General features: G+C 37.3%; 3 protein-coding genes across 6 annotated transcripts in view; 2 read left to right on the top strand and 1 right to left on the bottom strand.

Moving 5' to 3' along the window:
• Positions 1-11: 11 nt before the first annotated feature.
• LOC137978846 (serine/threonine/tyrosine-interacting protein A-like) lies at positions 12-24,032 on the bottom strand. Of its 3 annotated transcripts, none has more exons than XM_068825955.1 (12): positions 23,933-24,032; positions 11,374-11,406; positions 8,234-8,287; positions 7,575-7,672; positions 6,714-6,774; positions 6,564-6,600; positions 6,225-6,264; positions 4,500-4,550; positions 4,313-4,385; positions 3,328-3,391; positions 2,613-2,701; positions 12-857 (listed from the first exon to the last, which is right to left on the bottom strand). In XM_068825955.1, exons 2-11 carry the CDS (start codon positions 11,377-11,379, stop codon positions 2,646-2,648), a joined length of 540 nt encoding a protein of 179 aa, XP_068682056.1. In that variant the 5' UTR covers positions 11,380-11,406; positions 23,933-24,032; the 3' UTR covers positions 12-857; positions 2,613-2,645. The 3 variants fall into 3 exon arrangements, with proteins under 3 accessions (XP_068682056.1, XP_068682054.1, XP_068682055.1); XM_068825953.1 differs by lacking the exon at positions 23,933-24,032 and adding an exon at positions 12,386-12,553; XM_068825954.1 differs by lacking the exons at positions 12-857; positions 23,933-24,032 and adding an exon at positions 12,386-12,553 and having other exon boundaries at positions 2,612-2,701.
• Positions 12,576-19,697, top strand: LOC137978844 (peptidyl-prolyl cis-trans isomerase FKBP3-like). The gene is made up of 7 exons (XM_068825952.1): positions 12,576-12,700; positions 13,169-13,270; positions 13,863-13,994; positions 14,615-14,750; positions 15,272-15,351; positions 16,401-16,498; positions 17,692-19,697. Exons 1-7 carry the CDS (start codon positions 12,599-12,601, stop codon positions 17,744-17,746), a joined length of 705 nt encoding a protein of 234 aa, XP_068682053.1. The 5' UTR covers positions 12,576-12,598; the 3' UTR covers positions 17,747-19,697.
• LOC137978842 (E3 ubiquitin-protein ligase pellino homolog 1-like) overlaps positions 22,409-26,209 on the top strand; it is a 19,911-nt gene continuing 16,110 nt past the window's right edge. The window contains exons 1-2 of one of the 2 annotated variants that reach the window (XM_068825947.1): positions 22,409-22,658; positions 26,120-26,171. In XM_068825947.1, coding sequence (XP_068682048.1) covers positions 22,642-22,658; positions 26,120-26,171 — 69 coding nt within the window. In that variant the 5' untranslated portion in view covers positions 22,409-22,641. The remainder of the gene's footprint in view (positions 22,659-26,119; positions 26,172-26,209) is intronic. The other variant, XM_068825948.1, reaches the window with a different exon arrangement.

Genomic DNA, 26,209 nt, shown 5'->3' with positions numbered 1-26,209 from the left:
CACAATTTCGTTTTTTATATGCCGGACAAGACGCGCGCAGTTATCATAACAAGCAGTAATTTGGAGCCACGACCGCGACGTGAGAGGCATGGATCTAGTCTCGATTTTACGTCACAAACTGCTTTGCAATGCAAAATTTGTTTGAAAACAGGAATGTAAAGCAGTTTGTGACGTACATTCCAGAATAGACCCATGCCTCTCACATCACGGTCATGAGTCCAAATTCGTGCTACAATCTTGGACAAAATAAAATGGAGCAGAAATGCCCCCTCTCCCCCAAATCAAGGATGAAGGTGCGTGAAGGCCAAAACGCGCCATTTTCCCATCACTGATTTTGGGGGGACGGGTGGTCTCAATGTTTAATTTGTCCAACATTGTAGTTCTGCCTAGTTTACGTGGCTTGTACGGCACAGAAAAGGTGAAATTCTGGTTGACAACGTTGACGTATGTTTGCTTTGGATGAGGGGATCTATATTAGGAACAAAAGATATTTGAGTTTGCGTGCACTTTAAAAATAATGATGTTCTTTGGAGAGGTTAGCTCCGTGTGATACGTAATTGCTCAATTCAGATCGTGTGACAGTATCAGAGGTATTGTTCCTTCATCTTGTCTCTGTTTGATCAGCGTGCAAAATTGCACATTTTAAATAAAACCATTCCCCAGGTCTGCATAAAAACAAGCAACGAAGCGAAAGATTTGTTGGCCACGGGAAAATGTCGCATATTCCACTCAGCTGTTCTGCATTCGACTTTTCTCGGACATTCTCCACAACGGTATACCCCGACAAATTGACTGTTTTTTATCCACAGCCGTTATGAAAATATGCCTTGAGGCAATAGACTAATGATCTTTATTTCCTGGAAAAACGAAAAAAAGACAGTGGTTAGAGGATTCTCAGTCATCTATCGTCAATGCTCTCAGTCACAAAAATGTCTTTGCATGGCGTTATAAGTGATCGCCTTAGTGCTGATTGTTTGACGGCATCTTTTTTTGCACGTACATATGAAATATTCACTTCTTCTTTTCTGTCCTCTACAAAACAAAAGCAACAAAGTTCTACAAGAGAGCACGAACAAATGACAATATTTCAAAAAACATGTTTTAATTTCTTCTTTTAACTTCCTCTTTTTCACTGAATTTACACTTCGCGTGTATCACCCTTTGAATAAATAGAGAGGAGGTTGTGTACGAGAATTTGGGAGTTCTCGCGACGACAACAGCAACATTAACATAAAAAAACATCACTTCCATCTCTTGTTCAAGGTGGACAATCCTATATCTGGCAAAGGCAGAGAGTGAACAATAGGCCTTTTGCACCTAACGATCACATGGTACAAAATCCGCCATGCTGGAGGGCAAGCTCATTATTATTCCCCCACTGGGACATTAAAACAAAGAGACCTGAGCCGGTCAAGCTTGACTTGCCTTTGTTTTAATGTCCCAGTGGGGGAATAATAATGAGCTTGCCCTCCAGCATGGCGGATTTTGTACCATGTGATCGTTAGTTGCAAAAGGCCTATTCAACCCCATATTAGGTAATGAAACGCGTGCTGCTCGTGTAATATCATTTTCTTTCCCATTCAACCGATATTGTTGTCATTTTCAGGGGTACCCAACGTCAATTTTCGGAAAACATCTGTTCGGAAGACGATTTGAAATCTAGAATTTTCGGAACATTTGTTGTAAAGTTTCTTTCTTGCATGCCTGTCCTAGGATTCTCGAACATCTACAAAAAAGTATAATTGCCCATTTTTAAAGGGTTTTTTACCCTAAAAAGGTCACCTAGAATTTTTGGGAGCCTTTTTCCGGGCTGAAATGTTCTGAAAGGCAACTTTTGATACCTATGATTTTCGGATCACTAGACTTCCAGCTAGGAAATCCGAATTTTTAGGGGATAAAAGTATGCACACATCTACCATTTAAATACCAGAATACGTTTAACAATGCTATGCTTAAGTGGTTTTGAACTATATTCTAGTTGGCTGCCCCTGTCATTTTGTGGCCTTGCAGTTACAATATTAGGGACTTCCAGATCTACGACGCGGTCGTCAAACAAAAAGGCCGCAAAAGAACAATATCATTGGTTAAACGAGGAAATATTATCGTGCAGCACGTGCAGCACGCATTTTTGCGGTAAAATTTTTGCACAACAACGACGTGAATCACCAAATTTGAGATTTTGATGACAACTCTGATCCCGCCCGTGCATGCAAATTTACTTTTAGGATACATCGTCCACATTGTATGGCGCGAACGAGATGCAATAATCGCAAAAACTTACAATCGAGCATTGCTGAAGCCGTCGGGGTCGTTGATGTAAAAGTTTCCTTCATGGATGCTCTTTTCGCGCAGGCGTACAAATGCCAAAGACAGTAAATTTAAGGTAAGATTGTTGAATGTAGTCGACGAAAACGTTCGTTATTTCGGGAATAACCAAGAGTCGTGCGTGGCATCTAGCGAAAGACATTACATTTACGATATAAGACAGAAAAGAAGTTTCACAACAACCATTGCGCGTTTGTTTGGCCTTAAAATATGGTAAAGACAAAAGTGCAGTGGACAGGGCGGGAAGAAAAAGATGATGAGGGAGGGGTCCCTTGATATTATCATACCAGATGTGGCAGTCCCACACCACCAAGCGTGTGTCAGGTGTCCATTGGGTCATCTTTTGATTCATCTTCAAAGGCTCGCTTCACTCCACCTAAAATACAAGGAGGTAAATTTCGTTAATGCTCGCACTGAAAACCGTTTGTCGCACCAGCTATCTAAGAAAGGATCTAACCTCCGTGCAAACTGACGCAACAACTCCCAACATTGTTGGGAATGGTTGGTTCTGCAGATGTTGGATGTTGTTGGCAGTTGTGTGCAAAACCGACGCAACAACTCCCAACAATAGTTGCGGTCGCATTAGCGAGTTAATTCTAGTGTTAAAATCAAGTTTTATTGTTCAGCGTTCCTCTAAGGATTCAAAACACCAGAGAGTTGACACTTGAGTAGTGTCTACACTAGTGTTACACTGTATTTCTCTCAAGTGTGACCGTTACCGATGTAAGGACGTGCAATGTATTATGGGAAGGATACGACCCATAAGACTTTGTTAACTTAAAAAAAAATTCGGCTGCCATCTTGTTTTCAACATGTTAGGAGACCATATGTAATGCGCGTGCGTGGCCCCTACAATGTTGGAAGAGAGCTGTGCAAAAGGATCCAACATTGTTGCACCACGCTGCGGTAATGTACACTGATGTATGTCACTTTTTTCAGCCAAAAAAGTGTTGAACACGTGAAAGACTTAAGGCTCTAAAGTAACGGATAATTTGATAATACCTTGATTTAGTCTCTCTCCTGCCGTTCTTGCTTGATAATTTGCCAAATATATTGGTTCATATTCCTGTAAGGAATGTATATTACAAGAAATTTAATGTTGGCTTTTACTCGTTCACTCCTCAAACGCTCCAAGGTTGACGAGTAAAATCGCCTCGCGTTAGTCTCACTTCCAGGAATCAACGGATTAAAACTAAATTGAAACAGCAAACTCAAAAGTGCAAACTAAGGAATAAAAAATAGTAACTTGTATTCACTTCATTTAAGTCTTAAGATCACATAGCTGGGAACAAATTAATTCTCTATTTATCTGGGAATTAGGGTGTGAATCAAATCAAAGTAAAACAGAAATGTTGGATTTCTTTTTTGATGACAGAGAAAAACCAGAGTACTTGGAGGGAAGACATGAAAATTTGTCTTTATCAAACAAGCTGTTAGACGTCGCACTGGCAGCGTAAAAAGGTCAGATGGCTGATATGTCCACGATATTTCAAGCGTTAGCCCTTCGTTAGAGTGAACTGAAGAATTGTGGATAGTTTTGAAATTACATTATGAAAATAAGGTGCCATGCTATATGGTACTGAAAAAGTGGAATAAAAAGCGCTCATTAATTCCACATGGATTGAGAGTGACGACTTGAAAAATAAAATTTAGTTCCATTTTTTTTGTGGCTCCCTGTGTTTTTTCCCTTGCTGTAGGGAAAGGCCACAAACTGTTATGTTATTGATGTAGAGGTTAGTGCGGTTGAAATGGCGTACAAGGGCTTTCAATACATATCAGTGTTTTTTTTTTCATTTCAATATCACAAAGAGAATTACAGGAAAGGTAGATGTAGGCAATAGCAAAAACTCTGGACCACCTTAAGTGTCGCCTCTTCAGCAGCACATCCAGCATCGCCACTCAAAAAACATTGACCACAAATGTTCTAACATTTGGCTGTCGCTAAACAAATCATCTAGTGGTCTATTTGAAACGTGAACCAACCTACCATAAGTTGTTGAACGAAACCTTCATTTGGATTAATGCAAAATCGTCTCTGTTGCACATAAAGAAATGCTTCTCTGGGGAGGAAAAAATATTGACCTTTAATCTACAATAGCAATAACCCATTGACTATTGACTATTGAAATTAAACAGCCCCTGGATATGCATTCCTCTGTTAGAGAAGCACTTACCTATAAGTTAATCCATATGTTTCCATAATAAAAGCAATCATTAATGCGGCACTGAAGATAGACGAAAAATTAAGTAAGTACTGTAAATATTATTAAATTTAACAAAGTTGTGTTAGAGAGTGGAGCTTGCACAAGACCTTAAGCAACGAATTTTTCAGGCAATACCGCGAACCGCGAACCTCGGGAAATCATGTAATCTTGTCCTTGCCATCACGTTTGCAGTCTGCCGTTCGAGTTTCACCTTCAAGACACCGTTTTTGTGGTACACAGTAAGTGATTTACGGCAGCGTTTTATAGCCAGAGATCAATCAGACCTCCCGTTTGACCATATCAGTCATGTTGTTACATCTGTTTGCTATCTATTGGGAACAATTTTGCAGATCAAATATACGTTTGGGAGAATTTGAACTGCTTGATTTGAGAGCAGTTGTAGCAATGACAAATCCAAGATGGCGGAACCGATGTGCATAACAAGACTGGCTTGCTAAAAGTTCAAAATCAAGCTAACCTCTAATGACAAACGACTAACTGCAAACCGTGGTTTGTCGTTTGCGTTTATCAATCACCTGGGTGGTATAGTGTGGAAACCTGGGAACTGGGAGGCAAGTCTGAGTTGCCTAAATGTCCCCAACAGCTTGAAATTAAATGAACTCATAGGATAACAATGCACTGTAACGGCTCCTCAAGTGTAATACAGGCATCCAGAGGAAACACTCTTCTATTTCTGTTTACTGGTACTTTAAAATAACTTGACCAAGATTCACATAATTATTCTTAGAGCTGGATTAAGCCTACCGTCAAGATACCTGTTTCCATTTAATAATGATAATGATAATGATAACAATAATAATAATTATAATTTAATAATGTAGGATATATAATATCGATACAGGATTGTAATTCTTTTTTTAGGGATTAACAGGAATTGGTTATGTTTTTTGGGCACCCAAATTTTGTACTGGGTTTGCAAACAGACGTTTCAATAAACTGCAAATAATAATAATAAAAATGATGAAATGATAATGATAATGATAATAATAACTTTGATATTTACCCAGGAAGCTCCACTCACCCGAAAGTGGTTTTCAGGGAGGTCCCCCATCCAATCGAGTTGGAATTTGGAGATGTTGGTTTTTTTCCATAACCTTAACTTATTTTCAGTTTACTAAAACGGCTGAGTACAGATGCCCCAAACTTGCAAAATACCAAAATCCTACAACCCATAAAAGCCCAAAGGTAAAAGAGCACAAGGGATCCTGGTGCATCTACACATCATTCTAGTCTTTCATGACCACAATTTGGATAAAATTAATTAAAAATTGGGGCATTAATTAATTTAATTTCGTGCATTAATTAATTTAATTTAATTTAACTTAATTAATTTAATGTAGTGCATTAATTAATTTAATTTTTAATTAAAAATTGGTGCATCTTCACATCATTCTAGTCTTTCATGACCTCATTTTGGATAAAATTAATTAATATACAAGTGGTTCTTGCTGTTAATTCCTGACCATAAAATTGTGCTGCCTTCAAAAAGCATACAAATCAATTCTTATAAGAAGTACAGTCTGTACTTCATTAATTTTCATCCCAACTGGTAATGTATATACAGTTAAAAAATCGACAACAGAGAAGTACTGAATATATAAAGTTTATCTACTACATGTCAAGTAACGTTAAGATTAGACCAATAATTTATTGGAATGAAGAATTGTTGCCAACCTTCTTGAAATTCCAGCTGTTCCATGTAAAAGTACCTTTCCTAATAAAAGATAACAGCTTTAGAAATAAAGTACATAACAAATACAAGTTTGAGTTTCAAAAGTACAAATTTTACATAAAACTGTATGGTGAGAACTTGGATTTACACAGTGAAGTTAAGTCCAATAAAATTTGTAGACTACTTCAGTTGTCTAACTCTTGAGTCAGTTTGAGTCAAAGTGTCAGAAATGCCATGTTCTTTGGCCCCCTTGCGCATGCATTGTGCATTACATTTAAATCACCTTCCATTTAAAATAATTTTAAATGGAATACAACAGCAATGAAAAGTTTTGAACAAACCTCCACTGTTTAAACAATCATCGACAAAGGCTTTAACCTAATGAAGAAAGAAGTTAAACAAATTAATTTTTCAAAACCAACTACCGTAACAGTGAGACCAAAATCATTTTTACGTTATCAAGAGCCCATAAAGCAAGCATTTCTGTATACCTTTGGAAAATGTGTGATTATATTCTCTGTGGGTGAATCTGCCACATTTAGAACTAAATAACTGAAAAAAGATTTTAAAAAAGTTACAATGTCATGTTAACGATAAAAATTATAAGCAATAGAGATAATGATGCTAAAAATAGTGATGATAATGAACTTTCCTTAGGTGGTGAAGTATCCAGTACTAGAGGGCTACAACAACGAATTGGTTCAATTTTTTTCTTGTGAACTAAACATTATCCTTTCTGCACTGTCACATAAAACGTTTTTTTGTAACAGTGTACATGTATTAACGCATTAATGAGTAAAATTGTCTGGCATTGGACAGAGTAAAATATACAAGTCTCACTCCTAGGGGTCAACGGGTTAAAGAGAACTAGACGTAGAAATGTCAGCACTCCTTTATTACTTGAGAATACTAAATAAATAAATAATTCATACTTAAGGATGGTGCCTACTACTGTTATTGTGCATACGTTCTGCACATCTCCAGATACCCGGATTTCCTATTGGTAGTGCTTACTAATGTAGGGATATTTTTGTGCGGTTTACAGAATTGGGGGAAGCCATGCATTTTTCAGAGAAAATTAAGCTTTAATTTGGAAAGGAACACCATACATTGCTTTGCATTTTAAAGCTTTTTACTATTATTGTTGATTAATTATCTTTGAAAAATGCGTGGTTACCCCCAATTTTCTTTTTCGGATTTTAATAACAATTGTTGAGATCTGCTTTTCTCGCATATCCATACAACCGCGCAAAAATACCTTTGAATTAGTAGGCACCGTCCTTAAGAATAATTTCTTGGTACTTATTTTAAGTACTAAAAATAGACCTTAAAATTTAAACTCAACTACTTACTTAAAATGTTCGGGAAAATTAGCTCGAATATAGTGGGCTTCGCGCTCATGTCTTATACAGACAACATGAGATATTCCAACTTGCTTTAACGCATTTAACTGCAAAAGAAAAATTAACACGAAAACATCAGTCAGAAAATACTGTATAAACTTGGAGAGAACATATAAAAACATGGATCTGCTTTTCAAGGGAGTATTTTAAAAGTAAAAGTACTTGACCTTTTTGTATATACATGTATGAATAAAACGTTTGGTAACTAGTAGGTTCTGAAATTACTTACATGCATTCACTGAAACTCAGTTCACCCACATAGTGAAAACTAATCTGAGAGAAGAGCTGAAACAATAGATTCCAAAATTTTCGGATCCAGCAAAACAAAATTAATGTCCGGTACAAAACAATGAAATATTGCAACTTGTTCGTTGACCAGTGATGCTTTAGTGATTGTTGGGTTGGTTACTGTAAATTATCTTGGTGGTCCCAGTTTCAGTGAACGCACTGTAATTACACTTAAAGTGACCTACTAAAACTTAAATTGAGATGTTAAAGGTAAACTCCAGCTGCACAGAAAACAAGGTACAGTGTCACAAAGGCAATAAATTTTAACAATCTTTATTTGACACGTGCAATCTTCTTAAAAAATGAGAAAGTTTTCTTACTTCACTATTTGTTGCAGCTGAGTATGGACCCAGATAAACACCTGGTACGATTTCCTGTCAGGAAAGCAACAGCACAGCAAGAAATAATGAAACTGACTCTGTCAAAATAATGATGTCACATACACCATGTTATTGGACCTGTAAAATTTGGAACGACAAAGAATACCTAAAAGGCACATATTTTTTTGGAGTTCTGAAGATATTTTGGCCATATCTTAAAACACCCTTCTCAATCTGCAAAAGGTCATATTATACATGTTATGGTTCAATTTTGTATTTGGTTCAATTTTTTTCAATCCAGTTCAATTTAGATTTTCCTTTGTCTAGTATTCATTATCATAATCTGAAACAAAGGAAAATCTAAATTGAACTGGTTTGAAAAAAATTGAACCAAATACAAAATTGAACCATAACATACACAACATTAAAGTTACATCATTCTTATTATAAGTGTGCTGCCCCTATCCGTAATTCCATTGGAGCCACCATGGTAGATGTCAAACTACAGTAGTTGTTAAACAATGGGTGAAAGTATGACATCTACATCTACATCTACATGTTCCAGCACTCAGCAAAGTCTCTTTTTGATTTATGGCTGTTTCTGCTTAGGTGGCCTCATACACCGTAAACCTTCTTTTAGACACATCACTGCCAAGGAGGCACCTTCTGCTGGAGAGAACAGGACAGTCACAATACCAGGGACTTAATCCCCTAATCTTTTCGAATAGTGTGTGGATTGTTTAACGTCCCACATAGAACTTATGAACATAGAAGATATTTGTGAGATGGGGCCTACAGTTTATAGTCCTTATCCTAAAAGACTTGAAAGTCTAAACATTTGCAAATGTCATTACAAAGGCAGCACTTTCTCCTCAGTTATGTTAAGACCCTGAGTGTTGATCTGGCCAGGGTTTAAACCCGCGACCTCCTGCATGACAGCCTGATGATCACCCAACCAGAGTCCTTGGCAGGATTTGAACCTATAACCTCTGCAACATCCGTCAGATGCTCTACATAATAACAGCACTACAAGAACTCTGGGCAGCATTTGACTGGTGTTACAGAGGTTGTAGCTTCAAATCTTGCCTAGGATTCTGATTTTTCAGTTGTCCTTCGGCATGTTGCCAAGTAACTTGTTTATCAATCTTCCCATAGGCGCATTACACCTTCAAACACTACAATTGTTGCGTAGTAGATGCCATCGCCATTACAGTGCAGATGCAATATAGCTGCAAAGTTCCAAATGAATACAATTTGGCTTCAAATTTCTTTTGTGTAAGGTGGCTGAAACCACTTGAAAGAAACGTTCTTATTAGAAGAATTAAAAATCACTTAACAGCAATGTTATGGTACCATATCAAACATGGATTATTGCTGAAAAGGATTCAGTCATTTTTGTGACGTAAAAAGTTACCGTGGCGACAGGAAAGCCCTGCAAAAACACCCAATATTTTGGATTTAGCTGCTTATATCTCAAAAACGAACTCGGTGACCCCCATTTTATATCTCTGAAATGTGATCAGCATACCTGAATAAAACTTTCTGCAAAGTTTAAAAAATTCCCTGGAGTGGATTCAGAGCAACCTTAAATAATTGAAAATTTAAGGTAGCTCTGAATCTGCTCCACAGAATATTTTTAAACCGTGCAGAGAGTTTCATCTTGGCCTGCTGATCACTTTTATCTAATAAAAAATTGGGGTCACCAAGTTCGTTTTTCAGATATGAGCAACTAGAGCCAAAATATAGGGTGTTTTTGCAAGGGTTTCCTGTTGCCATGGTAACTTGTCACATCACAAAAATGGCTGCATCTTGTTCAAAAATAATTGATGTTTCATATGGTACCATAACATTGCTGTTACGTGATAAAGTGTTGTAGTGTCAATCCTTGTAATAACAAGGTCTCTTTTGAAAGTGTTGAAACTGGTTTGAGCCACCTTAACTTGGAAAGTCAGTGGAAGAAACTGGTAAAGAATTTCCAAATCTTTCCCTTAGCAATGACCTTTAGTCCCCACCTTAGAGAAAGAATAGTGGTTCCTGCTTTTAGCTGTGCAATTTATTGTGTTATGGAGCACTTGAGATAATTTAGTCAGAAGAGCATTTTAGGCTGGAGTTGCTCGTGGCACACTCTCCTCTTTCTATCATGCTCCCCAAACTTCCAATGTGCATGACCATAACTAGATACTGTACATGGATGAAAGGGATAATTTCTAAAGAAACTGTACTGCTGCATCAGGAGGGACAGAAACACAAAAATTTGGTTTTACCAAATGACTTGACGAAATACAATAAACCACTTTATTATATGGCAAGCAATTCTCAGGCTAAATAGAACACTCTGATTGTCGGTATTCGTCAGGATTTTACAGTATGGACCATTCAACAAATGGAGAAGTGACTGATCGCACAAAGAAACGATGTCATATGATAAACAACTTACTAACCTCACTTGCTTGGGACCATAATGGGGAATATTGGCACTCGGTCATTTTTGTACGGACCTCACACTACCATGACATGGGGCCAATATTCCCCAGTATGGCCCTCACACTCAGTTAGTAAGAGGTTAGTACATGTATGTGAGAGGGAAGGGTTAATTACAGCCATGACCAAAGGCTAAATGCTTGAAATGCCAGCTCATAAATCTTCCTTACAGACTGAGGTTAATTTACATGTACTTTAAAGTGCCCCTAACCCCAAAATATTTTTTTTTTTCGCTAAAAGAAATCTTTGCACCTGTGCGAAACGCATTGAGGCCATTTTTTCCTTTTCCTAACAAATCCTGATACCCTGCTTTGACGTCACAAATTACTTTGCATGCATGTTTACAAAGAGTTAATGAAATGTAAATCACTTTGTGATGTCAAATCAGGAATAGACCCACTCCCCTTCTGACTCAGTCGTGAACAAAGATGCTTGGTTTTTTGCAAGTTTTGAAGCCTATAGAAAGGCAGGATTTGTCAGAAAAAGGAAAAAATGGCCGCATTGCGTTTCGAACAGGTGCAAAGAGTCGTTTTAGCGAAAAAAATATTTTGGGGTTAGGGGCACTTTAAACAATTGGTTTGATAAAATCAAATTTTCATAAAATAGATGTACACAGCTAGGAACAAACCAAGTATGTGAAATAACAAAACTAACTGTACCTGCATTTCTCTCCTCTTTGAGTACGTCCAGTCCTATGTAGCAAAACAATAAGTTAAAAAAACCTTGTTAGCTTCAATAACCCATTGAACCCCTGAGAGTGAGACTTGACAGCTTTTACCATGTCTAACCCCATACGATTTTACTGGTCAACTGGGCACGCCCTAGGGGGTTTCAGCTGTCAATGGGTTAAGCAGATTTATAACAGTTACTATCTCTGAGATTTACATCAATGTAAAATAACGTTCAGATACTTTGAGGTTCAGGTATTTTAATCCAGTGACCTCTGAACCTGTCCCCACTGACAAGTAAAATCGTCTGGCGTTAGACAGAGTAAACATGATCAAATCTCACTCCTAGGGGTCAATGGGTTAAAGGTGACATTGTTTAAAACAACATTTTTAATCCCCTACATCTGGGTCTGGTAAATGACACTGAAGCTTTCCTGTAATCACACAAGTCCACATCAGCCTTCCCGGCTGCCAATTTGTAACCTGCATTACCAAATAAAATGATGATGATGATGGTGATGATGATGATGATGAGAAACTACCATTGTTCATTGTAACCCATGTTTTACTCAACGAAAGGTCTGTGGCACTGACAACATTATAGGGAATATGTAATTTTACGTGTTGTGGAATGAATCATTTTATGGGTACATTATGGACTATATTAGCAAGTGAATAGGCTGTGTCACTGATTGATTGACGGAAGTAATGGACTGACACACTGATTCATTAACTGATGAATTAAATGATTAATTACCAATTTATTGATTCACAGGTGATGGGTATTGTCAAAATGACTACTCACAGACGTCGGTGTTTGTAAGACCACTTTGGCATCATTTGGGTATTATTGTCATTGCGACCCAAATGATGTTGTAGGAATATCAGTTCTTCAAAGTAATCAAAATTTTAATGTAAATTATGTAAGTTTCGATAGTAAACAACGATTATTTTGATGAATTAAAAATTATGACTAGTTAACGAAATTTTAAACACCACTTACCACCAACTCATCTTTATTTGGTATTTCTGGGAATTCTAGCACGGGTACACATTCAGGACTCGTCGCAGATTGCATTAAGAAGAATCAAAGCTCTCGATTTGGTGGGAAACAGGACAAAAGACAGTCAAGAATTTAAGAAATGGTGAACCGAAACTCTTCTTCGTCCCAGGCCCCAAAGTTTGAGCCTCGTCTTGAAGATGAAACACAAACAAAATGGGGGATGTTGAAAGGCGTTGGACAGATGCACAGCTGCAAAGCGACGAAGTTTCTAAGAAGGATATTGTCAAGTTTTTGCACGAGCATGCATCGTTTGAGGTACCCATAAGCATCTCCTAAGATTTTGACAGATTTTTGAGAATCCGTGTATGGTGTTTTTGTACTGTGGTTTGAAAACGACGTTTTTTTTTTCTGGCTAGAGGAACAATAGACCGCGTGCAAGATTATCGATAAACGGAACAAGGGAAAGACTTCTTTCGAAGAAGTTTAATATTGAAAACAGATGTTCGTTCGGTTTGCGATCAAGATACCCTGTTCATGTTTTTCGCTATTGGAAAACAAAACTCCAAAATTGTCGCGTGCCATTTTTTTATGTTTGCCCTGCCCCCACTCCACCCACTGTCCGGCATGCCTCAACCTACCCCGTGTCCAAGTGGGGAGGGAAGGTGAAAGCTACAGGGAATACATCCCATTCCATTTTCACCATGCTCTCATCATTGCACCAGCCCTGCTGCCTTGTCCTTACAGCATAAACTAATCCTTTTATTTATTTATTTTTTAAATCAGTTCCTCAAAGAGCACAAGCTAAATGGTAAACTCAACAACATTGCAAAGTCAAGCAAAAAGGATCATTTGATTGACAGCTACAAAAAGCTGTTTGAAGTCAAGGTAGTGATGATATTGAGGAACTTAAGCGGAAGAGAACATTTCAAGTGCCAGGACAGTAGTGTCTCCCAGATTTTTTAAACTAATCATCTCTAAAGGAGAAAAGATATTTAGCAATATAAATGTGGTTATGTGACTAAAAGATAAATAAAAAGGGAAAACAGCTCACTTCCAGTTGCCGTCCATGTTTCAAAAACGCAGGTACTTAATTAAGCTCCCTATTATTTTCTTATCAACCTGAGCCAAGAGCAACCAGTATTTTTTGGATCTAAAAATATTATTGCAGTTTATGGACGTAGCAGTCAGCTTTAAAATAAATTTTATGCATAATGTAATTTTGAGAGTCCTAAAGACCAACAAATACACTGTAGTCTGCTTCTTAGCCATTTTTTGTTGTGTCTTGGAATGCTTCCTTTTCTAGTTTGTTGGTTTGTTAGTGAGGCAATTTTCATGACGCAACGAAGAATGGCGTGTGAAGGAGATTGTCCACCAAAGTGGTTGAACTTGTAAAAGGAGAAATTCAGGGAAACAAACACTAAAATTATTGTCTTCTTTTAGCAAGCAGGAAAATCATTTAAATCGTTTAATTCTTCAGGAATTCCGCACAGAAACTGAAGCCAGCCTTGAAGATGAGTTAAAAGAAGCTGCAGAGCAGGCTGCAGCCATGCGCCTCTCAGAAAAGAAAAAAGAACGGAAAAGTTCAGAATCAAAAGACTCCAAGAAGGAGGTGTGTCTCATGGTTGTCTGGTTCAAAATGACAAGTTGATGAATCTGATTTTACTGCGGAATCTCACGTTCAAGTGCTAAGCACCAAACTGTGTTTTGGCTTCCATTGGCGTTGAGTTGGAATGTATGAATGTACTGTGAGAACCAATTAGATGCTGATTGGTTGGTTATGTCATGCATCAAACTTGATTTACTTTGATTGATGGAAGCCAAAATGCAGTTTGGCCCTTGGCACTTCAAGATGAGATTCCGCAGAATTATGAAAATCGCAGTAATGGCAAATTACTATCATAAACCTCTTGATAAGTGATATATTCTTTTGATGGTGGCCTTCAGATGCTCTAAATAGAACCCAACTGCTTCTACGATTAGTCATTATTTAACCTATGTCTTTTCTATAATTATTATCACTAGTACTTTGTTATAATTAGGAATGAGCTGTAGGAGACCTGTGAGTGCTTATTAGGTCATTAACCTATGGTGACATACACCTTGTCTGCTGCTATGATAAAAATTATGTAGAGTATTTATTTGTTATACTGCTGTATCATCACCTCTTGTTGGGAACACTATCAATGATATTATTAATGCCTTTATTCTTTATGAATTTGAATTATTCAGGAGCCAAAGTTTACCAAGAAGATTTTGAAACATGGTGACAGGACAACATTTGCATCCAAAGGAGACAGGGTATCATGTTTCTACACTGGAAAACTAGAAAGTGGAGTTGTGTTTGACAGTAATGTGGCTGGTGCAGGTGCAAAAAATAAAATGAAATTTAAAATTTGTAATGTTTTATCTCAAAAATGAATAAATTGATAGATGAATCACTGTATGTGATATAAGTAGGTGGCAGAGTAGATTGAGCACCAATGGCCTTTTAGTTATAAAGGAGGCTTGAAAGAGTTTTCCACAGCTAACAGTGGGTTTCCCATGGAAAACATTACAGCATTGTTGATCCTTCCAGTAGGGCAACATCATGATATTTGTCAAATACTATTGTCAGGCAGTTTTTTGAACGTGTTTCCTAGGTCCAAATCATTGCCATGGTAATAATGACAGAACACTGTTCAAAGCCCCTTTAAAAATTAGTTTTTGTAGAGTATCTTACAAGCTAATTTGGTGGCCCTTTGGACATAATATGAGAAAAAAACAATCTTGTAGGAGAACTTGACTTACTGAAGAAAACAGTGGCCATTCTTGCCAGCAGCCTCATGCTATTTTTGTGAACCTTGCTCAATGAATTTCCTTGTTTTTTTTCCTGATGTTGTACTCTAGCTGGAACTGGTAAGAAGAAAAGCAAGGAGGAAGGAAAGCCTTTCATTTTCCAAGTGGGAAAGGGACTGGTCATCAGAGGGGTATTCAGCTAAAGTTTTTTAATTTTTATTTTAAGTGCACTGAAAACACTTAGTCATCACATAATCACCTTAAAGAACTTAGATCGCAATCATCCCAGTGGGTGTAATGACCTGAGAGGACTGTTGTTTGTGACATGAAACTGACTGATGTTTTCAGTCATCTTCACATTAACCCATTGACTCCCAGGGGTTCCCCATGGACGAGTAAAATCATCTGGCATTAGACAGTGTAAAATTATAAAGTATGGCTGGTTCAGGCTGGCTTGGAAGTCAAAGAGTTTAAATCACCACGCATCGGTGGCTCAGGTGGTTGAGCACTGAACTGTCATGCAGAAGGTTGTGAGTTCGACTCCGGCTGGACCAACACTCAGGGTCTTAAAATAACTGAGAAGAAAGTGCTGCCTTTGTAACGACATCTGCAAATGGTTTGACTCTCTAGTCTTCTCAGATAGGGATGATAAACCGCAGGCCCCATCTCACAACTTCATAATCCTGGGGGACATAAAAGAACCCACACAAACAACAGTAGGGCATGGAGTTCCTGGTGTTGTGGCCTGTCCTCTGTGGTGTATCATGGTTGGGAGGGTAAATGTTCGGAGATAAGTAGCTATATGAAGCTACTCTAAAATCTGAAACTCAGGGTAAGCTCAGGAGGAGGAGGAGAAATAATATTGTGTTGCACTGAATGTAAAAAATCTTAGTGCAAATGTTTTTGTAATTTGTAATGAAATCACTCCTGGCATGAATCATCCATAATTTCTCAAAAGCAATCAATATCTAAGAAACTAGTGAACATTCACGGTTTGAAATAATTTAAATAATACAAGGTTATATTCTAACCATACAGTCCTGATTGCACTGTTTGCTTTGGACTTGTACATTCCCAGAAGTTTCTTTCCTACTACCAAATGTATGATTGAAGATGTTGGTGTGGAATATATATTTTTGATTACTTTGCTATCCCAGTACTAGAAGAGTCGTATCTTGAGCACTTTGCTCAGCAGCTTTTATTCACAACTTTATTTTATTTTACATTTTTGTGTGTTAAGTGGGATGAAGCTCTGATGGTAATGTCAAAGGGTGAAAAGGCAGAGCTGATTATCGAGCCAGAGTGGGGATATGGCAAAAAGGGGAACATTGATGCAAAGTATCCTTTAATCATGACAACTGGAAGATAAAAATTCCATTGTAAAATTAATGGCCAACACTACAATAGAGGGATTCTTTGAGAACCATCAGGTAACTTTGGGACTTTTTTTGTATATCTTCTACATGTATACATTCAAATGACTACCCTGAAATTGAGGCTGGGATAAATATGGACAACAGGTTTTATAAGGTCCTAAGGAAAATGTGGTGTCGAAAAGGCAAAGGTAAAGTCACTTTACCCCCGCCCCCTGTCGGACCTATGTTTTACAGGTATTTAAAGCAATAGCTACGTGGATCAGAGGAATGTCGAAACAGATGTTGAAATCACCGAGGATTGAACTGAGACATTGCTAAACCACAAAACACCGAAACAGCGTAACGAAACACGGAAACACAATGTGTGACCCCACCTTACATTGAATTCTAACTGACAAAGGTTGGATTTTGATATTAAATATCGTTTTAGGCCTAAAACATTATTGCTCCTAATTAATAATTGAGATTACGATTAGGGAGGCGTGGTGGCCTCATGGTTAGTGAGCTCGACTCCGGATCAAGTGGTACGGGTTCACTGGTCCTGGCCGGGGACATTGTCTTGTGTTCTTGGGCAAGACACTTAACTCTTGCGGTGCCTTTCTCCACCCAGGTGTATAAATGAGTACTGGCGAATGTAATACTGGAGACAACCCTGCGATGGACTGGCATCCCACGAGTTGATCAGTATTTTATACTGTCAAGTGCTACCCTCGAAAAATAAAGTTCATTATTATTATTATTATTATTATTATTATTATTATTATTATTATTACTATTATTATTATTATTATCCCATCCAGGGGTGAGTAGAAATACTCCTAGTTGCTTCATGCTACAGAAACTGGAGATAAGCGCCGGCCTGATGGGCCTTCTAGGCTCGTAGCAGACTTTACTTTACTAAGATTAGGATTAAAATGAAGATTGAGATTAGGAGCAATAACGTTTTAGCCTAATCAGGCCTACAACGATAAGTAATCTCAAAATCCAACTGCCTTATCTATCATAAAATTTATGGTAAATTAATCTCAAAGTACCATACAATTTTCTTGTCATGGGTGATATTCCTACATGTTACTTTCCATCAGTATAATTATTTTTACCATACTGCATGCTGTGTAATTGCTTTACTATGCAATTCCTTAACAATGCAACTAGCATCCCACCACAGTCCAGGCTTATCTTTGAAGTGGAGCTTGTGGATATTATATAAAAATAGCAGCTCCCGCTCACCTATATATAGTAGGGAGAAAGGATGATGGAACATGAAATATTGGAGGTCTACCTTAATTTTGACATATCTTAAGTGACATTGAGTACTCAAAGAGATCTCTGGTTTGTACTTTCTTCGTTTTGTTGTACGTTTCAGCAAAACAACTTGGCCTTGCAAGCATTTATGCAACGATCAAGTGGAAAAGTGATATTTTGGGGTTCATTTTGGAGTGACAGCACAATAAAAAAATCAAGTGTGTCTCGTATGTTAACAGCTAGGTTTCAATACTCAGAGGATGGACCATGCTTTTGGTCAACAGAAAGACTTCATAGGTTATTGCTGCCTATTATTATATGGCTCTTGTTTCTGGCCATTATAACGTGCGCTCTGATTGTGTAAGAGCAGCTAAGCGCCAGGGCATTATTCTCCCACAGGCCCATTATGGATTATGCAAATCATTTTTTCCTTTTTTAGAACTGTTCTGTTAGCCATGTAATAAACAACTTAATAACCTTGACAGTTCCTTTGTTACAGCAAAATCTCAAACCTCAGCCTAGCTGTTGACGTTGCTCAATGCGGCAAGGCCTCAGTTTGAGATTTTTCTGGGTAATATGAAGTAGTTAATATTGATGCAGAATTTCACCGTCAGGTTATACAGTAATTTATTAACTAAAGTGGAAGTGTGCAACAGGACTCGGATGCAAGGAAAGAGATACAGGTCTTTTTCCTTTTATTATAGGTATATGCCATACTAAGTTGTGTTTGCGAATTTAAGTGCCATTGAAAAAAAAAAAGAAAAAATAGACAGGCCAAATTCTAGGCCTTTGTTCCAAGTAGAAGATTGTTTATTTTGAGTTTACGTTTATCTATTGAATGGTGTCTACCAATATTTCTTTATGGAAGTGCCAAAAAGCACGATGAGAAGCAAAGGTCAACTTTGGCAGAATTAAGCTCAGCTCATCGCCACTTATTGCCGTTTGCAAGCAAAATGTCAGTTAGTACAAGCAAGTTACATTAAACAAATTAAATTGTTCTTGTTTGCCATTATAAACATCTTATTAACCGAAGTTAGTCAGTCGGTATGGGAAAATCTTGACCTCGGTCGTGTGTACAGACCATGGTCAAGATTCTCCCATACAGACCTCCTGCTCGGTCAGTAAGAGGTAAATACCAATTTTTATACGTGCCCTAAAGTGTCCCCTTGCTCTTCTCCCCATCTTTAACATCACTTATGTCGAGGAATACCAACTATTAGTATAAATACACAGGTGATTATACAAAATCGCGCGCTCTCGTTGGCTCGCTATCTCATTATCAGCCGATAATCACCTCGATGGACAAAATGGCTGCCAGTAGTCGTTTTGCCACTGTAAGTGAAGATGATTTTGCGTTGAAATGGTTTTTTTTTCTCTTTTTTGAAATAATCACCTGTGTATATATACTAAAACAATAATTATTATGTCGGAAAGAGGTTCCTTTTATTCTGCTTGTCAGGGAAAGATTAACAGCTGGATAATGTTGGTTTGACATAATATTGTTAACGAAATGGTCTTGAAGACCTTCCTAAAAGTTAAAACATTGAACATTGCTAATATGTTGTATCATTTAGAGCCATCATTTTACCACCGTTGTTAGACTAAGTATGTTAAACCAAACAACGAACATTGCTACCCAGCAAATGTTGTTGCAGAATGTTGCAATATTATTCTAAGCTAGAGCTTAGTCTTAAGATTCATGTGTTCTTAATTCTCGTTAATGAGTATTTCTTCATTTACCGAAACATTTTCTTCATTTACCAAGCTTACAGAAACCTTTTAGCCACCAAGCTTTTGTGTAACAGAAGTTGATTTTGAGTTCTGCCTGTGACCTGAAGGCAGTCAAAATGTCTAATAAATACTTTGTTCCTGAAGGCAGTCAAAATGTCTAATAAATACTTTGTTCCTGAAACAAATTCCTGTGGTTCACTTTATTTAAAACAAAACTCTCATGAGCTGGCTATATAAGCAAAGTTAATTGTAGCAAGCAAAGGTTAACTTTGTTATTCACTGTGGAAATAGTTCTTTTATCATCGTTGCAGCTAACTAAGCAATTTAAGCAGCCTGAACAATACAGGGTTGAATGCAATTCAAACCCACACGACCAAATGCGATTCTTCTTAATGAGCTATCAAGTTAGCTGGGAGCTGGTCAGTTTGAGTTCAAGTTATGTGTTGCAAGAGGTGAATGAAAATGAATGATTTTAGAATATATTAAATGTCATATATTAGACGGCAGGTATTTTTTACAGGTCACAGGTCAGGTTTGCAAGTCACTGTTGTAACGATTCTAAAGCAACCCAAACCCATTATTAATGCTAACCATAGGCCTGAAAACTATTATTTTGGCCTAAAGTATTAAGGAAAGGGTACAATGATCTGTAAAGCTGAGCTGTGACCTGTCAAAAATACCTTCCTTATGCAGAGATTCCAACCCTGTCAAGTGTAAAAAGGGAGGTTTTAGGAATGGGTGTAGCCATGCCCCCAAGCACCGCAGGCCCGAGCCTCTTGGGAGGTCCAGGGTATGTTCCCCGCGAAAAATTTTAAGATAATTATGTGCCTCTAAGATGCCATATTTCTTGCCTTTCTCTGTCTTACCGGCTTCACATTACCAACTACGCCGTAACAATAATGGTATATTGTTAGAAAGACCTCGGCTAAGAACGAAGAAGACCATGGGAGATCGCGCGTTTTCGATAGCTGCCCCCTTCTTATGGAACAGTCTTCCTCTGCCAATAAGACAGGAAACATCAATCGACTCTTTTAAACGCTCTGTTAAAACATATTTATTTCAAAAGGCTTTTAGTTAGATTGTTTATTAATTTAATTTAATATTGTGATTCTTAAAAATTTTATATTTTATTAATTATTCTGGAAATTTTATACTGTAAATATTGTAATTTTACTGAGTAATATATATATATATATTTTAATTTAGTTTAATAATATTGTAATGCGCTTTTGAGTATTTTCATAGAAAAAGCGCAATATAAAGTATTAAATATTATTATTAATATTTAAAGATCACAGTCAATGAAAAATGGTGGAGTTTTTAACAGGCAGTGAAAGCTAAGGCCTATTGGTCCCTATCACATCTTTAGATAACAATGTTTGCTTGCAAGGGGAAAGAAGCTAAAAAATAAAAATGGGCAGGAGTTTGGTGAAGCATTTGGGTTCATTTATTGACAAACGCAAGCTCAAATTAAACACAGAAAAACTGCAAAGAATCTTGCTAAAAAGGCTGGTTAAACAAAGAAAGCATCTTTCTTTGGCAAGGAAGAGTTTCAAAGACTGGGAGAGAATTAAGCAAAACCGGGAGGCCAGAAGTATTCTCCGGAAAGGGGAGGTTTCCGGCCAAAACGGGAGGGGGGGAGGGGGGGGGGTTGGAATCTCTGCTTATGTTTGAACTGTAAAATATGGACACAAAGTGAAAGTTGGAAAGATTTTTGCAGTTAGATGAGAAAATTTGCCGTAAGTGTGAATCCTGTTCCAGCCTTTTTTCGGGCTTCCTTGCCACTGCTCAATGCCATGATCTTTCTAACTTTCATTTCTTGTCCATTCTGCAGTTAAAATCCACGCGGGTTAAGTCAGACAGTTTACCTCTTGGTCAAACAGTTTGAAGATTAGGCAAGCAAAACACAGAGCATTGCACATGGAAATGGCTGCATTGATTCTGCATGTTGCCTATTCTTGTGGTTTTGCCCTCTTTTAGATACTGATCATAATTTTGAGGCCAGTTGGGACGGCGGTAAAAAGGAAGGAAGGAAGGAAGGTACATGTGTATCACTGAACTGAAAAAGGTGTTATGTGGCCTCCTTGACTGGTGGATGTCAAGAATATCAATTTTGTGTCATGAGTCCCTCCCAGGGGTTTTGGGGAACAAGGGAACAATGACAAAATATCTTAGGGAACAAGGGAACATAAACAAATTTAGGGATCAAAAAGCTGGGAACAAGTTTGAAAGTAATTTCGGGAACAACGGAACACAAGCAAATTTTTGAAGAGAACAAGCCCCACCCCCCCCCCCTCTCCCCACCCTCCCCCCCACCCTCCCCCACCCTTCCTGGGAGGGACTCTGTTCTGGTATGTGCAGCCCCAAAGAGTATGCTTTTTTAGCCATTTTGGTCTGACTTAGGGTATTGATTTTGAACCTTTTGGTCTGAAATAGGGTATGGTGTTTGCACTCAAGTCTTGAATTGGGTATGTTTTTAGAAGAAGCTACCTCTTCATCGTTAGGCGATAAGACCGTCAACAAAAGCCCTTTCCAAGGATTGGATTTTTGACAGCTCAAAGCCTGTCGTCCATGGGCGCGCGTGGGGCACCATTTTAGCGCTCAATTTTCATTTCCGCTCGTCTCCAACCTACACAGACCTTAAGATGTTGCGTCGACATCCCTTATTGTTCTAATACTTTGATCATGGCGACGCGAAGTACCTTTGATCTCATCTGAATAATTTCTAATTAAACACGGAATCTCCATGAGCGGGCTGTCTTTCCGGGAAAGCGTGTTAGGCAATTCGCAACAGTAAGCCTTACAGGGTAAGGGTAGAGTGAGCAAAATAAAATGTCGATTCGGCATGAAATATTAGCTTCCTGGACGGCCAATATCCAATTATAATCCATAACGAAACTTTATAGTGCGTTTTATCTAATAATCCGAGATGAAGACGCATCTCTGCAAATTAAGTCTCATCCTTTCCTTTTTATGATATTACCCTTTCCTCTCAGGGATTAACATACCGGGCAAGCCTAGACACATCCCTCGGGTGATCCCTTTGTTCGTTTGGCGGCTCTTTCGCACGACGATGTCGCGTTTTTAATCGCGAAAGTTTTGCAGTTAGTGGATCTATGACAGAAACAGATGGTCAGCTGTATGGGGTAAGATCTTTATTTCTAAATTCTGTGAAAAAAATGTACACGAAGAAAAAAAGTTATTTTATAGAAAGACGTTTTTATCGACTAAATTCAAATTTAATGCACGTTTTTAAAAGTGAAAGCCTTGTTTCTCTCTGGAGAAGCGAAACCTCGCCTCTCTGATATCGAAAGAAATTATTTTGGGAAAATTCTCGCCGTAAAACGGCGTTAGTTTGTCGTCTTTTGGGAGAAAAAAATAATGGGTTAACTCCTATCGATCGAGTCGGTTTGTCCAGCTTTCCGTGGTTGTGTCATCGTTAAAACATGAGCTAAAAACTCACGGAAGGTCGGAAGGAATATTTTGCTTAATGATGGGCTCAATATGTTTTTGCTCAAAGGTTTAACCAGAAATTGAGCTTTTAAATCAATACCTAGAGAAACTTTTAAAACTTCAAAGTTTCCGGGGAAACAAGAATAAATATATCCCGTCGAATATCCATGGGAGCCGTAATGCCAAAAAATTGCCATTTTTCAAAACGTTTTCCAAACAGTAACTCATATTACTATTTTACCCATTCAATCGTTTCAGCTGGGAGGAATTCCGATAGCATTTTTTTCTGCTTTCTTTTTAACATAAGACAGATTTGAATGAGACCAATTATCTTATCTATGTTGTTTCTGAAGAGTAAAATTCAGTTTTCAATAGCTTGCAAACAAATTATTCAGTTGTATATATATATTCAAGCTCCTTTTTAAATGAACTAACCCTTAGGCAACTTTCTGATTGGTTGCTAGAAATTGTTTTTCATAGGCAAGGAAATTTAAGAAATTTCAAATTAAATTTGCTCCAACTTGCTGTTTTCTTCAGTTACTACAATATTGTAATATTACAATTATGGGACATTTTGGTAGTACAGTGTGTATACGTGTAGATCAAGACGTGTATATTATCCATAAGGGATGAACTTTGGCAAAGATTTTTATTACGTCTGTTTAGTTCGTTTAGTATAAAGACCAGCATCAGATATAATTTACCTCTATTTGAACTGTGTTGTTCATTGTATCTCCCTTGACGACATAAATAGCTTGTCTACATGCATAAATGCATCTTGTGCTCATCTTTATACTTGTTGAACTAACCAGATACTCTAAAAATGTTTTCCTAAGTTTGGCCTTGTCAGATAATTCGTTTCATGTACTTTGTACTGCCTTTACTTCAAGCCCAGTGATTAATAGAGGTATGGTGATCCATGTGGATGAATCTCGCATCTCTGATATTAAGAGCATCAATTTCGTACCTTTTATAGTGGTGCATTGACCTTGTATCCAGTGCTCAATTATTGTCTGTAACCACGGGAAATTGCAAAGCTATGAGAAAATATTTCCGTTCGTCACTCACCAACCCTGTTAAAGGTGTAGAAATACTGTAAGACCATTTTGCAGCATGATATTAAATATAAATGCCTTTCGACTTTTAAAATCAGCACTCAAGTGCATGTGCATTTCACACGTTTTGATTGGTCAACCATTTCTCTCCTAAGAGCGGCCCTCAAATAATTTTGATCTTTCTAATGCCAGGTGATTTTATTTGTTAAGGAGGGAACCCAGGGTTAACAATATCATGAGTCACTCACTTCTCCTAGTAGTGAACGAGAAACACAGGGGCTCCCATAGGAATTAGTATACATAATTGTTTCCGTTTCTATAATCCATCCGGTCATCAAGTTTATGTAGGATATACTTAAGTTACTTTAATATAATTTGCTTCAGTTATAACGGAAGTGGTGGATATTGTGAATTTTGGAAACATCTTTTTTTCTCAGGATCTTGTTATTTTTGAAAACTGGGATGACTCAAATTTAACACAGAATTTCAGGCTCTCTGTTTTGAACAGGACATATGTCCTTTCAAATCTTCCTTTTGGTCAGACATTTGACAAATTGGACCGGACATAATGTATTGACTGACAACACCTTGAAGAAGAGAACTCAAGATGTGCTGGTGAGATGTTCGGTCATCGTGTCCGATCATAATGTGAAATTGGCCGAACATTTTCAAAATTTGGTCAGACAATGTCCAATGACCGACTGTTATTTCCAGCACTGTTAAGGGAAGTGAACTAGCGATGAACAGTTTCCTTTGTTGTGGTTTGGCAGTTTTAACTTTAGCACTTACCTAGTTACAATTTAAAAAAGCAAAAAAAAAACTTACTTGCAAGTCTGGGTGGCTTTCTGAGTGAAAGCTTGGTGAAACTCCTCGTTTTGTGACAGTAACGTACTTCATTTCTTGAAAAGGGCTTTACCAATAAAAGAGAGGTGTTTAAAATTTTGGATTTGGTGGGTTTTGGTAAAAATGTCCAAAATTGTTTGGGAGTTTGCCTTTTTGAAGTACCAGTCTTTTTTGTTTTCGGCCTTTTTATACCTCTTGAATAACTATTGTTTGTGCAAGAATTACATTCATTATATTCTGCTTACTATTAGAATTTTTAATGAAACATAAAAAAAGAGTTAAAAAAAACTACCTTTTGAATTACAAGAATTAAAATTGATTAAAATTCATGGGATCATCTTATTCTTTCCGAACAGACATGTAAAGTGGATTCCTAAAATGTTGTTATCCTAGTCATCTATCAATTATAGTATCACAAATTAAGATCACATTAAACAGATTAACTTGTCATGCTCTCATGAGTATGACCCAGTGAACAATGTGGAGTGGCCTCCCTTCGGAAGTTCAAAAATTAGATGCATCCATCCATGAATGAGGAATCTGCTCTTTTTTTTTCCATTCTGGTTACGTTAACTGTTGTAGAGTTGTCGCTTCATGGCAGTACGTAGTTTATTGAATGTGTCAGTGAGGCTCTTGGCGGATAAATTAATATCTTGAATAAGATCTTTGACAACTTGTTAGAGATTAACATGATGAAGTTATGTTATCCAAGTTCAAAGACCATTTACAAGATGTCAAAGACACATGTAAATTATGGGTTTATTTTATTCACTTGGCATTCAGTTCTACTGATGGTATTGACAGAATTCCAGTGACCATTGTGCTTGTCTGTGTTGTGGGGTAAAAACGAAAATTTAGATCAGGTTAGCCTTGCGTTCTGTTGTATTTTTTTGTCTCGTTATGATATTGGATATCAGGTAAAGGGATTTCAAGATAAATTGAATTTAAATTTCTTTTCAAAATGGAATTAAATTTTATCTGGAACAAAAAAGTTAAAAAAACTATCAAATTACACTCATCATTAAATGTTTTCTGGATTATTTCTTTCCAGGACCTTTCAATGGTAATTTAAATTTTCATTGAAGCTCAGGCACATTGAACTGTGGCAAGAGTTTCACACAAATAGTGGGAATGTTTATTTTGACAACAAAGTGAAATGGAAAGATAATACATTTTGCTTTCATTTGCATGGTTTATATCAGTTTTATTAAGGGGTACATTTATTGAAAAGGTGAAATAATTTATTTGTTTGCAAGCATTAGCCATAACAAAAGATTAACAAGATTAACAATGAACTTTCCCATTGAGGTAACTTTATGAATAACCAAAATGCCTTTTTGTCTATA

This window comes from Montipora foliosa, chromosome 12, assembly GCF_036669935.1.
Source record: "Montipora foliosa isolate CH-2021 chromosome 12, ASM3666993v2, whole genome shotgun sequence".
In the NCBI taxonomy this organism is placed as follows: domain Eukaryota; kingdom Metazoa; phylum Cnidaria; class Anthozoa; order Scleractinia; family Acroporidae; genus Montipora; species Montipora foliosa.
This window is presented reverse-complemented; position numbering and strand designations above follow the sequence as displayed.